Consider the following 14,651-nt stretch of genomic DNA (forward strand, 5'->3'; position numbering starts at 1 on the left):
ACCAGGGGGAAGGGAAGAGGGAAAGAGAGTTGGAGAGAGAGAGGGACGCAATACCTGAGAGACTATTGAATACTGAAAATGAACCGAGGGTTGAAGGGGAAGGGGGAGGGGGGAAAGGGAGGTGGTGGTAATGGAGGAGGGCACTTGTGGGGAAGAGCACTGGGTGTTATATGGAAACCAATTTGACAATAAACTATTTAAAAAAAATAAAAATAAAATAAATTTAAAAATTAAAAAACGATGTGATACACACACACACACACACACACACACACACACACACACACAAAGGAGTATTACTCAGCAATCAAGAAGAATGAAATCTTGTCATTTGCAACTATGTGGATGGTACTAGAGGATATTATGCTAAGTGAAATTAGTCAGTCAGAGAAAGACAAATATCATATGACCTCACTCATACGAAGACTTTAAGATACAAAGCAGATGAACAAAGAGGAAGGGAAGCAAAAGTAATATAAAAACAGGGAGGGGAACAAAACATAAGAGACTCTTAAATATGGAAAACAAACAGAGGGTTACTGGAAGGGCTGAGAGAAGGGGATGGGCTAAATGGGTAAGGGGCATTAAGGAATCTACTCCTGAAATCATTGTTGCAGTATATGCTAACTAACTTGGATGTCATTGTACAGAAATCGGTCTGACAACAGGAAATTACTGTCCTTCTGCTTCTAATCTCAGCCTCCAAACCAACTGTCAATGTGATGTGAAAAGCTGATGTCAGAAAGAAAAGGGTTTTTAATAAGATAAAGGTGCTAGAGAAGTATATTCATAGATGTATTGTCTCATGGCAATAAACCCTTAGTGCATAAATGATCCGTGGGAGGAGGTGGACCATAAACAATGAATGGAGAATGGTTAGGCCTTAGTGGCTGCATTTGAAACTTCCAAGGGACAGAATTTGGGACCCCAACAAGGGCAATGTAGGGGGAGTGAAGACAATGGATCTGGTCCTCAGTTTGAGGAGTTGCACTTCACAGAGGGACTTTTAAAAATATTTGCAGAAACCAAGTCGAAATATAGGATCAGACCTCAATATAAGGACCTAGCATAAAGGCAGATATATAGGGGTCACCTTTATGGAAGCACTGAATGTGGCTAAGTTTGTAGTAGCTTTGAATGTTGGAAAAGAGGTTCTTCATTCAGAGTCTATGCCAGTGGATGTAATTTCGGGGTCTATAACCCCCTTAAATATATATGCAACATTTTATTTAGATTTTACTGGATACTCAAATTGAATTTTTGGTTGAGACAGATTTCAAAGTGAGGTAACAGAGAAGAAAGTGAAATTTCTCACAGTAGGCAAAGACACATAGATAGCTCACTGATATTGAGGAAATAAAAGAGTCAGGAGTTGGAGAGCAGAGGGGAAGTTTAAAGTAAGGTGGTATCCTGTCTGAACCTCACTAAAGCTATGAGCTGAGGCTGACTCAATGCTTTCTGGCTGGGCATCCAAGAAGGAGCTGGGCTGGAACTGTTCTGAGCAAAGAGAGCTGAAGTGGGAGGGTCCACACACCTCAGCCAAGAGAAACCAAAAAATTCCCATAGGGCAAGTATTGTACTGCTGTGACAGGCAGAATAATGTGCCCCCAAAATGTCCCTTTCCAATCCCTGGAATCTGTAAATAGACTACCTCCAAAAGCAAAAGAGATTTATAGTGTGATTAAGTTAAGGATCTTGAGGTGGAGGGATCATCCTCAATTATCTGAGTGGGCTAAATGTAACCACAAGGGTGAGAGGGCAGTGGAGAGTCAGCAAAAAACAGGGGGCAGAGGAATCAGAGGTCAGGTGAGAGATTTGAGGATGCTGCATTGTTGGATTTGAAGATGGAGGAAGAGGTCAGAGGCTATGGCACACAGGTGGCCCCTAAAGGTTGAAAAAGGAGGAAAACAGGTTCTTCCCTAGGGTCTCCTAGGGAGAAGGAATGCAACCCTGCCAACACCTTAATTTTAGGACTTGTAATCTCTAGAACTGTGAAATACTAAATGTGTGTCGTTTTAAGCCAATGTTGACAGTAACTCATTACAGCAGCCCTAGGAAACTAACACAGCTGCCAAGAGAGCTGCGGAGAGGTTACTGGCTGTGGAGGACTGGGGAGAGCCAGGAAGGGACCCGCAGAACAGTACACTGCACAATTCTGCCAAGTTCAGAATTATAGCAACTGGAGCCAAGTAGGGATTTTCCAGTTCCACCACCCCTTCTTCTCTTCCTGGTCCCCACATTAAAAGGGTCCTGAGATCGGGGGCTGGTGAAATGGGGCAGATGGAACAGATGGAGAAAAAAAAGAGTATCACTTCTCCCCATAGGCAGACCTCCAGAAGGCAGAAGTACAGCTTCACAATACATTCTAGGCCCTGATCATCTGAAAAGATTGGTTCTGATCATTGGATTGATTCTGAGAGTGCCTTGAAATGTTACCAGGGACAAATAGCATGGCCAAGTCTGTTCACTGGGTCAGCTGGAAGTGAACAGCTTTAGCGTGTCATGACTTCACCCTGACTGTGAGTTTGCTCCCCATATGGGTCATATCCTCTGTTTTATGGGAAGCATTGGCTTTTCCAAGAGGGCCCATGTACCTCCAAAATTTAAGAATTATTAATACAGGCGACCACAACACTGCTGCCATCATGCCAGCCCCCTCATCTCAACAAGGCCAGATGATGTTTCAAAATGGCAAGCCAGCTAATTTGGGAGCAGATTGGATCCAGCTTCATTCAACATCACTACCAGTTACTTGATAATAACAAGAGCCCAACTAGGCACAATTATTATTGATGTATCATGCCTTACATGGGAAGGACAGCAGTTCCAGGGGAAAGCTGCCATTGTGGAGAAGTTGTCTAACCTATTCCCAAAAAGCCAGCACAGCATCACAGCACAAGACAACCAGCCCACACCAGATAGCCACATCATCAACATGGTTTGGGCCAACTCAAGACTGATAAAGACTTGGGGTATCACGAGGTGCTCTTATTAAAGAGCATTAATGATACTTGGGTTTGCACCAATGACATATTCAGTCTTGCTCTGTACAACTTTGGCTAACCCCACTCCCAGCCAGGTACTTATGCTATTTCATCCTCCCTCATCTTCCTAATGCTTTTCATATTTCTCCAGATGTTCTAAAGGATTGGCCACAGTGAGAGTGAGTTCAGTGCGCTGCTGCTGTGGAGGTTTTGTGCATGGTGTTTGGACACTAGATTAGTTGCATCTGACAGAAGAAAGTTGTGTTGTACTGGCACATGCCTTGGAAATGAGGGAGTGTGGGGCAAGCTGAGGGCAAAATACAGGCTAACAGCATTCCTCTCCCCAGGTGGAATATGTGTGATATACCTTGGATACTCCTGACTACCCAAGAACAAAGGAAAGGAGTGTAAGTGCTTATCATGGTAAGGTGGAAAATGAAGGCAACTGAAAAATTAAATTTCCTTACTGCCTACAGACCATTGACATGTCCTCGAAACCAGCACAGAGACCTCCCTCTAGGAGCTCAGCTGCCTTGATGATGACACTTTGTTAGGGGCAAAAGAGAGCTTTAGCTTAACATTATCCCAACCTCAAGGGTCCTGTATGTCTACTTCCTTTATCTCAAGTCCCCAAAGGTTTATCCAAGCATATGGCCGGCTCCCTGATGTACATCTGAAGGGTCTCATGATTGAGGTTTGACCAAACAGTAATAAGTGGCATTTCCCTACCAACAGCTAGCCCCTCAAGGCCCTGGAAACCTTGCTTCCAAAATACCCTAGAGACTTACTCTATCCCTGATCCCCTCCCAATCTCAGAGTATATACTTAGTTACCCATCACGACCCCAAGGCAGCTTTTCCTACCCATGTGTCCTGTCCCCATGCTGTAATAAAATCACCTTTTTGCACCAAAGACATCTTCAAGATTTCTCTCTTGGCCGTCAGCTCTGGACCACCCTACCATCACCCCAAAACTTCATCAGAAAGACTTAAGTAATTCAAAAGGTTGTCCCTTATTTATTTATTTTTAGTCTCCTGACAAGTTGCTCTAGTAACTCAAAGAAGTGAAGGAGAAAGCAGCTGTCTCACAGTCCAGATATTGATTTGTTCAGATGTTTCAATGCCTGATGGTACAATAAAACCACAAAATTTTTCTTAAAAAAAGAATTATTAACATGGAGGAAGAGACCAAGGTTTGGGCCTGAGGGAGAGCTGGTATCCTGGTATCCTGGACAGAAAAGGGGAAGAGGGAAACTGGGAGAATACAAAGGAAAGTCAAAGGACTGGGAGGAAAAAAAAAAAAAAAAGGACGCGGAGGATGTGGTGTTCATTTGGCTGACTGATCTTGCTCCACTGCCCTGGGATCCAGCAGCCCCCATGTCTCCATTGCTTCCTGTCACTCCAGACTGCCCACAGCTCTGATGAGATGGGTTCTGTAGACATAGGCTCCTGGCCATCCAGATAATGCGGGGGCAGCAGGGAAGTCTGTGTTTCTAAGACAGAAGCCCCCCAAAACAGAAGAGATGAGTGCATAAGTGTATGTGTGTGAGACACAAACATATGCAAAGAGGAGACAAAGTGGGAGCAACCTTGCCAACCATGGCAGGGTGTTCTTGCTCCTCTGCCAGGTCCAGCTGCAGATGGAGATGGAGGAGGAGGGCTGTGGGTGTCTACTGACCATTTAAATCCAGTCAGCCACAGAGGGTCAGTGATATCATACTGGGCCCTGGAGGGCAAGGAGGGGCTCTTTCTCTTCTTCCCCAGCTGAGGGACAATGGGCAGACCCTCACACATCCCACGACTCCTGCTGGCCATTCTGGTGACCCTGGTGACCCTCACCTACCAAGTAAGAAGGAAAACCTTTATAAGCGTCGAAGAAGTACCTGTGTCAGAGCCCTATGTGATAGCCACCATGCAGTTTGTGATCAATGACTTCAACAAGAAGAGTGATGACAAGTACAATTTCCGGATTGTGCGGGTCCTGAAGGTCCAGAAGCAGGTAGTGAAGCCCCCCCCCCTTAGCCATGCTCCTCCAAAGGGGACTCGCCAAAGGTGCCACCCACACAACTGAAATTCAGCCTTGCTTAGTTTCATGCCATCATTTTAGGAAAAACATAAATTCACTGGAGTGCATGAAGTCACATACATGATGCCTAAGATTAGGGATTGACAGGTTATACCCCAAGAGACAAATATGCTTATTGTCTGTTTTTGTAAACAGTTTTATTGGTTCCCAGATACACCATGCATGCACTCATCAACCAGGGCTGCTTTTGAGCTGCTGCACCAGAGTGGAATACTTGCAACTGAGACTACATGGCCTGCAAAGCCTATAGTGTTAACTATCTAGCCCTTTTTAGACAAGGTTTACAGACCCTTGCCCAAAACAGTTTGCATCATTGGAGCTGTCCAAAAGGTGTCTTTGCTCAGAAATTGGTTTCTGGAGCAAACCTTGAATGGCAAAAGGAGGCATAGGAGTCAGGTAGGAAGGGGAGAGAGAAACCCACCAACTTGTCCAGGATGAGATTCTTAACCTTAGGAACCATGAAAAGGAGTTCTTGCCACCAGAAACTAAAAAGAAAGGACAAGAAGTCTTTTTATCTTCTTTCCACTTGCTCCGTACAGGTTACTGACCACATGGAGTATCATGTGAACATGGAGATGCGGCGGACCACCTGTGAAAAACTAGAAATTACTAACTGCACATTTCAGGAAGGGGAACTTTATAAGGTACTGGGTGAATGCATATTAACTCAGAAAGAAGTCACTGGGATTTTCTGTGCTTTTAGGATGCGGTGGGGTAGAATTATTTGGGATATAATCAAGCTTGCTTGAAAAGAAAACATAGGCTTGCTCCAATAGGAAAAGTGAAGGTAAGAGTAACCAAAATCCTGTCTGGAAGGCACTGTTCCTTTGTTGTTGGAAGAATAATGTGAGGTGGAAGAGGTCTAGATGGGGAAAGCTAAGATGGCTGAGCGGAAGGGGGCAATTTGGGGCTGAGGAAAGTATCTCATTAGTAATATTTTAGCAGCCAGTGGAACCTTGCTGTTGCACTGAGCTAAATACCTGAACAATAGCCTGATGGGAGACAGTTACTGAGCTACAAGCCTCTTTCTTTCATCCAGCAGTGTTTGGGCAAATAGGAGGAGACAAGAAAATGGGTTCAGAAATAGTTAAACTGGTGGTAGGTGGTGAGGAAGGCAGAGATGGTTACAAACGTGCATGTGTGTTACTCGCTGAGAAGCCACTTCCTCCCAACAATGGCTTATTTCCCTAAACATTTCATCCCCACCAAGTGTGGCCACATCTGAGGGATGCTGAAATGACCATCATCACTGCAATGTGCACAGTTAAGGTGGGCCCACTTGCACAGGGACCTTAAAAGTCTCAAGTCCTATAAGCCCTGCAAATCACTCTGAGGATGATCATATGTCCCACCTTGCCTTAAATAGTCCTGGTTTATGCCTAGATTCTCAGTGAAATCGTTTATAGCAGCCCCACTTGCTTACAAAGTGTCCTGGTCTGTTTCATAAATTATATGGTCACCCTGATTGTAGTGACCTGGATGTTATCAACACAGAAATGTGTCCATCTTTTCCTCACTTTCCACATAGATAATTTTTCAAACTTTAGCAAAGCAGACTTTCTTGGTTCTTCTGGAGAAGATCATGAAACCTATGAAAAGAATAACTGGATAAAACAGTAGAGTAGAATTAGAGGATCTTCTTGATGTAAGTGATTGAACTGGTGGAGTTGGTATTCTGATTTCTATTTTAGGGGAAACATAAATGTTTAAGCCTCCCATCCCTGCCCTGGGCTTTCAAATAAAGAGCAGGAAAACAAAATCACACTAAGAAGTTATGTTTATTAATTTTTCAATATGGGACAAAAAAGAAGTGGAAAAGAAAGGAGAAATCTTGGAAGAGAATAGAGACAAGGGAAGTGTCTTAACCCGGGGGCCGGGCCGCTCGTCCCAGGCGTTAGGTACCTGTTCCTTCTGCCCCTACCCGCAGGGTGGAGAATCGTCGCGGGTCCTTCTCCTGAGGGAGGGAGAGAAAAAGGGGGCAGGAGAGGGAGCAGAGAGTAAAGACAGAACTCACGGTTTTCCGATCAGGCAAAAGAGAGAGAGAACTTTATTCAGAAAACTGTCTTTTATAAAGGTTTCAAGGTGGGAAAACAAAGCAGCTGACCAAGGTCAGTTACCAGGTAAACAGAGTCAAATGAATATCAAAAGAAACGCCCAGATTTGCCTCAGCAATGCTGGGAAGGGGGGAGTTAGCACTGAATAATCTAAAATACGGTTTTGATCTTTTGTGCACCTTGGCCACTCGAGTCTGGCCCAGCATGACAGACGCCAAAGTTATTTTGACCAGGAAATAGCAGTCTCCAGCCTTGTTTGCTGGTTCATTCTCCGGAGAGTGATAATCCTTGCCTGAGGCAGACAGAAAACTTGTTGGCCCTGACAGGGAAGGAGAGAAAAAATATCAGGAGGAGTGGATGGACAGACAAATGAAAGGTGGAAGGATGGATGGCAATGGGTGGGTAAGTAGATGGATGGATAGATGGATGGATGGTTGATGGATGGGTGGATGGATGAATGGTTGGTGGATGGATGGATGGATGGATGGATGGATGGATGGGTGGATTATGTATAGATGGATGAATGGAGCCAGCATAGGCCAAATAAGGGAAAGTGTCAAGTAAATAATCATTAGCTCCCATTGTGGGTATGGCAGGATGGACCCTATTTCTAGTATCAAACTTTGGGGGGATGATCTCAGTGATGCTACTATCAAGTGATTGAAATAAAAATAAAAATAAAAATAAAATCATATTCGGATTTGAGGCATGGTGAGGTGGTGTCATTTTCCCCATCTATACGTCTTTTATATTATTTCTTCTCCTTCTAAAATTTTCACATTGCATGTTGACCTTTTTTAAATATTGTTTTTGTTTTTTAGCAAATTGAGTGCTTCTACTCAGTGTTTGTTGTTCCCTGGTTTGAAAAGTACAAAATTCTGAACAAAACCTGCACCGATGGCTAGGTGTCCTGAAGTACACACCACCAATAACTACACATTAAAATATCATGCAATAAGCAGTAATTCCCAATATAGAAAATAAATGTTTGTCAAACTATTAACTCAACAGTCTTAATGTTTATTATTCCACTTCCCGCCGCCCCCCAAATTCTTTAGCTCATAATAATATAATCTGAAGGTATTCTGGGCTAGAAAAGCTTTAGGATTCTAATGAGGTGATGTGGATAATTCCTGTCCTTATAGCCTATACCTGCATGATAAGAGAATGTCAACCCCATCCTCATATCATGTAGGAGTCTTAAAACTTTACAGTAAGTATAAAATGAGGAGGAGGCAGAAGGAAGAAGTTCTGAGTTACTTACTTGATCAAGCAAGAGATGTTTGCAAGTATGGCCTACAATGCCATCTCTGAGGGGCCCAATGAGGACTACCTCTTTACTTGCCTAATGTGTTGAATAAAGAGAAATAATATAAGTAATTTTTTTAAAGATGAGGGCCTTTGTTACTGACAAGGACTAAGTTGGGAGATCTGTATTATTTTTGTAGGAAAGCGCACTTTCTAATACCAAACTTTAGAGTTAGACTTACACCCCCAGCATCAGCAAAATTGGACCAAAGCAGGTTTCTTCAGAGGATACTTCCTCTCCTAGAGTTACCAAGGAAACAGCCTGTGTGGGAAGGAGGAAGAAAGGGACTACCATGCCTACATTATTCTTCACAGATAGGACAATCAGAATAATTCCTCCAGGAGAGATATGACTAAGGATGGAGAGAAACCAGGCAATGCCATGTTAAAGGGGATCCCTTCTCATGGGTGCCATATTAGCAGCGGGAAATAAGCAACTTCTCTCTCCACCCAGTCAACAATTTGATTCAGGATTTTGAACAATATACCAATTTCATCTCTTCACTCCACTTCCTTCATGTGGTCTCAAGAGGGCTGCCAGCAGCTCTCTGGGTCACATTTGTCCTCATTCACATCAGCAGGGGAGAAAAAGATCTCATCCTCAAAAGTTGAGGAAAAGTAATGTGGTTTAATACCACTGGGGAATTCTAGGTACATTACAGGATACATAAACACACACATTCATACTCACACCTCTCTCTCTTTCACAGCACTTGCACATGTGCATGCCTGTGCGCGTGCACACGCACACACACACACACACACACACACACACAGCATCACAGCATGTGTCTACCTGAAAGAAGAGGGAATTGGGTTATTATCCAACATCCCCAGTCAATTATTGGCTGCAGAAAATCTCCGAGGGGACATTAATTCCCTGGAACCACAGGCCTGAGGTGGCTTGAAGGCAGAGCAGGCAGCCAGAGATAAAGGGGCATAGATACTGCATTTGGAGCTGGTGTACATAGAAAGACAAGATGTGAGAGGTTAAACGTAGAATGCTGACAAGATACTCTTTCCACATGTGGACTGTGCACTGGGATACACAGTAAACACACTAAGTCTTTGCCAGTGGGAGATAGCTTGGAGTTTTGAAAGAATATGTTAGCCTCTTATGCTCCCTACCAAAGTTCTGCAGTGCTGAGGACCCTATTTCAGGTGAGGCCCAGGTAAGATTGCCCTCCACCAACTATCCAAAAAAATGCTAACCTACAATTTCCTCATCTTTAACTGAGAAAAACAGCACCTATTTTGGAGTATAGATATGAATATTAATGATGATATGCATGTAATTGCTTAACACAGTGCCTAACACAAAGCAAATATTTATGTATTTTTATTTTTTTTAGTTTTTTACTTATTTTTGAGAGACAGAGAGAGACTATGAGCAAGAGAGGGTCAGAGAGAAAGGAAGAACCAGAATCTAAAGCAGGCTCCAGGCTCTGAGCTAGCTATCAGCACAGAGCCCAATGCGGAGCTCGAACTCACAAACCATGAGATCATGACCTGAACTGAAGCCAGATGCTAAACTGACTGAGCCAGTTGCCTCACAAAGCAACTATTTAAATAAACATTAATGATTAGTAAGGATACCGACAGTAGCAATTTAATATTAATAAGTGATTCAACTGTCTCCTGGCATTTTAACTATTTTGTCTAAGGCAGGGATTATTAACTTGTGATAGAATAAAGGAAAGGTAGAATATCTGTGCCTGTTGATCTTTTAGATTTCTCAGCATGCAGTGTTTTTTTTAATTTTTAATTTTGAAATGATAAAAAGAAGAGAGTTATAGGATAGCACAGAGAGATCTCTTGTATTCTTCCTCTAGTCTCCTTGCATGGACATATCTTTTGTACTTAAAACTATCATAAGCAGGATGCCTGGGTGGCTCAGTCAGTTAAGCATCCAACTTGATACCAGCTCAGGTTGTGATCTCACGGTCATGGCATTGAGCTTGCATCAGGCTCCACACTGAGCATAGGGTCTGCTTAAGATTCTCTCTCCCCTGTCTCTCTCTCTCTATCTCTCTCTCAAAATAAATAAATATTAAGAAAAGAAAAATATCACAAGCAAGAATTGACACTGATATAGTTTGCATGGGTTGTTCTGTCATCTCTGTAGATTTGTGTGACTACCACCACAATCAAGAATATTCGATCACCACAGGGATACTCTTACAGCACCTTTAGAGTCACATCTCCCTTTTCCCACCATCTGAAACTCCTGGCAACCACTGGCTTATTCTCCATCTCCTTAATTGTGTCAATTTGAGAATGTTATATAAATGGAATCATTACAGTATGTGGCCTTTTGAGATTGGTGACAATGCCCTTGGGATCCGTCCAATGTGTTTCATGTTAGCATAAAATACTAATTGCTGAGTAGTATTCCATGGTATACTTCAGAGCCACAGTTTAACTATTTACCTATTTTAGGATGTGTTTGTTGTTTTCAAGTTTGAGGCTACTACAGTAAATCTTCTGTGAACAATCATTTACATGTTTTTGTATGGACAAAAGTTTTCATATCTCTAGGTTAAATGCTGAGGAGTGCAACTGCTGCATCATATAGTAAAGTATATTTTAGGGTATTCTTTTTGTGAAAAAATAAACTGCCAAACTACTTTCCAAAGGATATATCATTATATAATGCCCCTCTGTATCCCTGGTAATCTTTACTCTGAAGTCTATTTTATCTGATTTTAATATAGATTCTCTTATCATGTTTGCATAATACAACTTTTTTTCATCCTTTCACTTTCAACTTACTCATATCATTGTATTTGAATTAAGTTTCTTGTAGACAGTGTATAGTTGGGTAATCTTTTAGTTAATCCATTCTACCAATATCTGTCTTTTAATTAGCTTTTTAGGCCATTTACATGTAGTTTGCATATACTATTTAATATAATTACTGGTACTTAGGGCTTAAGTATTTACTTTTATTTTTTCTTCTCTCTGGGTTTTGTTTCTATTTTATTTTCCCTCTTGTGAGTTACTTGGACACTTTTTTAAAAATTCCATTTTTGTGTATCTATACTATTTTTAGTATATCTCTCTGCATAACATTCTTATTGGTTGTTCTAGATATGATATTATATATACATAACTTGTCAGTATACTGGTGTTGATATTTTACCACTTTGAGTGAATAGAAAGTTTACCTCACTTTTACACCTTTATCACTCCTCATTTACAAATGTCCTAAATATTTCTTCTACATACATTGGGAACCATGTAAGACAATGACATAATTTTTGTTTTAACCATCAAACATATTTTAGAAAACTTAAGAGAAAGAAAACCTATTGTATTTACCTATAGCTTTACTTTTTATGTTCTTCTTTTCTGATGCTACAAGAGTCCTTCTCTTATACTGTATTTCATTTTTATTTAAAGACCTTATTTTAGGTATTATTTTAATGTAGGTCTTCTGGTGCAAATTCTCTAGTTTCCCTCCATGTGAGAATGGCTTGATTTCCCCTTTATTCCTGAAGGATATTTTTGGTGGATATAGGATTCTAGATTTACAGTTTTCTCTTTTAGCCCCTGAAAAACATTGCACCACATCTGTTATCCATGGTTTATGATGAGAAATCTGTTGTCATTCAAATTAGAGTTTCCCCCTAAAGGGAAGGTGCCTTTTCTTTTACTGCTTTTAAGATTTTTTTCTCTGTCTTTAAGTTTCAGAAGTTTGACTCTGCTATGTTTTGGTGTGGGTTTTGGGGGGGATTATCCTATTTAGGTTTTACTCACTTTCTTAAATCTATATGTTTAGGTATTTTGCCAAATTTAGGAAGTTCCTAACCTTGATTTTATCAAATTATTTTTATCCCCCCCTTTCTTCTTTTTCTGGGATTGTAATGTGTTAGATATTTTGTAATATTCACACCAATTTCTGAGGCTCTGTTTACTTCTATTTGGTCAACATTCTCATTGTTGTTCAGATTGAGTGGTTATTCTCACTTCGAGTTCACTTGTTTTTCCTCTATTCCTTCCATTCCACTGGTGAGCCCACCCATTTAATTTTGTATTTCAGTTATTGTAATTTTCAATTCTAATATTTTCACTTGTTTTTCTTTACTGCTTCTATTTCTTTGCAGAGATTGTCTGTATCTTTGCTGAGACTTCTCATTTGTTCATTTGTTTGAAGTATATTGATAGTTGGTCATTGCAGCACTTTTAAGATGACAGCTTTAAAATCCTTATCAGATGATTTTAAGATCTTGCCGTCTATGTTTCCATCTATTCATTGTCTTTTCTCATTTAAGTTGACATTTTCCTCATTCTTAGTAGGACAAATGATTTTCTATTAAAACCTGGGTGTTTTCATATTGTACCTCTGGATTTCACTTACATCTCTCTTAACAAGCCTCTAACAGTGCTCTACAGGAAAGAGGGGCAGCACCTCACCACTACCAGGTGGGGCCTGATGGCCACATTGATACAGGTAGGGGTAATCTTCATTACAGCTGGATGTGGTGGGAGTTCAACCTCTCTACCCCCCAGCCTCTGCTGATACTACTTTCACTGTAGAGGGAAAGGGTGTCTCATAATTATTCCCCACATGTCTCTTCTCACACCAGCTCAGTGGGGAGAAACAGAAGTCTAGACTCTCCACATGGCCTCCAGTATAACCACAGGATGGGGGGGGGGAGCTTGTTGATACTCAATGGGGTGAAAGTCCTAGCATCCTACTTGGCTTTCTCTGACCCCATTCCAACATGAGTGTTGGGCTCCTCATAACAGCTTCCACAGGGTGACCATCTATGTTCCCTACTCAGCCTTTGCTGGGGATTAGGGGATTGGGGGAGCCTCATCTTTTCCTATGGTGTTTGGCTGGAGTAAAGCAATTGTTGACTAAATGCTCTCTGTCCTGATTGGCTGCACCACCTTGGCCTTTTGGCTAGAGAAAGAAAGGCTTTGCTCAGGCATTTTAATCATCATACATTATCATTTCCAGGTTTTCAGGTTCTTCATCTCTAGTCTGAGATACGAAGCAAAAAAGGAAACCCAAGGTATTAGCTTCCTATAGCTGCTGTAACAAATTTCCACAAACGTGGTGACTTCAAACTGTAGAAAATTTTTCTCATGTGTTTCTGGAGCCACAAAGTCTGAAGTCAAAAGTGTTGGCAAAACTGTGCTTTCTCCAGAGGCTCTAGGAAAGGATCTGTTCATTGCTTCTTCTAGCCTCTGGTGGCTGCTGGCTTTCCTGGGTGCAGCCACATCACTACCCTCTGCCTCTGTCTTCGCACACTTTCTCCTCCATGTGTCTCTGCTAAATCTTTCTCTCCTTCTCTCTTATAAAGAGAGTCTTGGGTCTCTTAGACATCAGGGCCTAGACTCCCAACTCCTATCACAGAGGCATACCTTGTGCCTGTCCTTCCTAGCTGCCATTTATAAAAAAAGAAAGCAGTAAATTAAGTAAGATATGTAAAAATGTTTTTAAAAATATTGAGTATATTAGCTAATATTTGGATGTACACATGTACTATTGTCCACCAATTCCTTAGGCATGTACCCAACAGAAACACACGCATATGTCTGCCATTAGACACACATATGCTTGTTCATTCTTAATAAATATTATTTTTAGAAGTTAGAAACTACCATAAAGTTAATTATCAGTAGAAGGGATAAATACAGTTAGGTATATTCACACAATATGATTCTACACAATCTTAATGTGAACTACAATTACACACAACATGAATGAATTTAGAAATATGTTGAGTGAAAAAAAGCCACAAACAAAAGAATATATTCTGTATGATTCCATTTGTAAAAGTTCAACCAATGGGCCAAACTCAGCTAGGCTGGTAGGATCTGTAGAGAGGCTTCTCACTTGTAAAATGGAGGTGAGAGTTGCCATTTCGTAGAACTACTGCAACCAAATGATAAAGTGAGGAGAGAAGGTCCATGCCAGGCACCCACTCAGCCTCAGTGACATTAGACTTGCAGAACTGGATGCTCCAGGCTTCTTTCTCACATGAGAATTTCCCCACATTTAACACTGCACCTCCACTCTCCCCTCTTCCTGAAGCTCTCAGGTGAGTTTGAGGTTCTAGTTTGTGTTAACTCTTCCGTTTGGAAATACTCTCTCAAATTGCCAATATGAGTGTGCTGGTGGGTATGGTCCCTGAGGAAGTTCTCAGCTTACTCTGCTCCCCATTTCTGATCGAGTATGCACCTTCTCGGCTCAACTATGAGTCACATG

At 41.5% G+C, this 14,651-nt stretch overlaps 1 protein-coding gene and 1 pseudogene across 1 annotated transcript; both read left to right on the forward strand.

The window, feature by feature from the left end:
* The first annotated feature begins 2,688 nt into the window (after positions 1 to 2,688).
* Positions 2,689 to 3,063, forward strand: LOC115274077 (annotated as a pseudogene).
* A 1,649-nt stretch (positions 3,064 to 4,712) lies between these two features.
* On the forward strand, positions 4,713 to 8,131 carry CST11 (cystatin 11). The gene is made up of 3 exons (XM_029917468.1): positions 4,713 to 4,982; positions 5,609 to 5,713; positions 7,945 to 8,131. The coding sequence occupies exons 1-3, from the start codon at positions 4,758 to 4,760 to the stop codon at positions 8,026 to 8,028; spliced, it is 414 nt and encodes a 137-aa protein (XP_029773328.1). The 5' UTR covers positions 4,713 to 4,757; the 3' UTR covers positions 8,029 to 8,131.
* The last annotated feature ends 6,520 nt before the right edge of the window (positions 8,132 to 14,651 follow it).

Source organism: Suricata suricatta, chromosome 12 (genome assembly GCF_006229205.1).
Source record: "Suricata suricatta isolate VVHF042 chromosome 12, meerkat_22Aug2017_6uvM2_HiC, whole genome shotgun sequence".
In the NCBI taxonomy this organism is placed as follows: Eukaryota; Metazoa; Chordata; class Mammalia; order Carnivora; family Herpestidae; genus Suricata; species Suricata suricatta.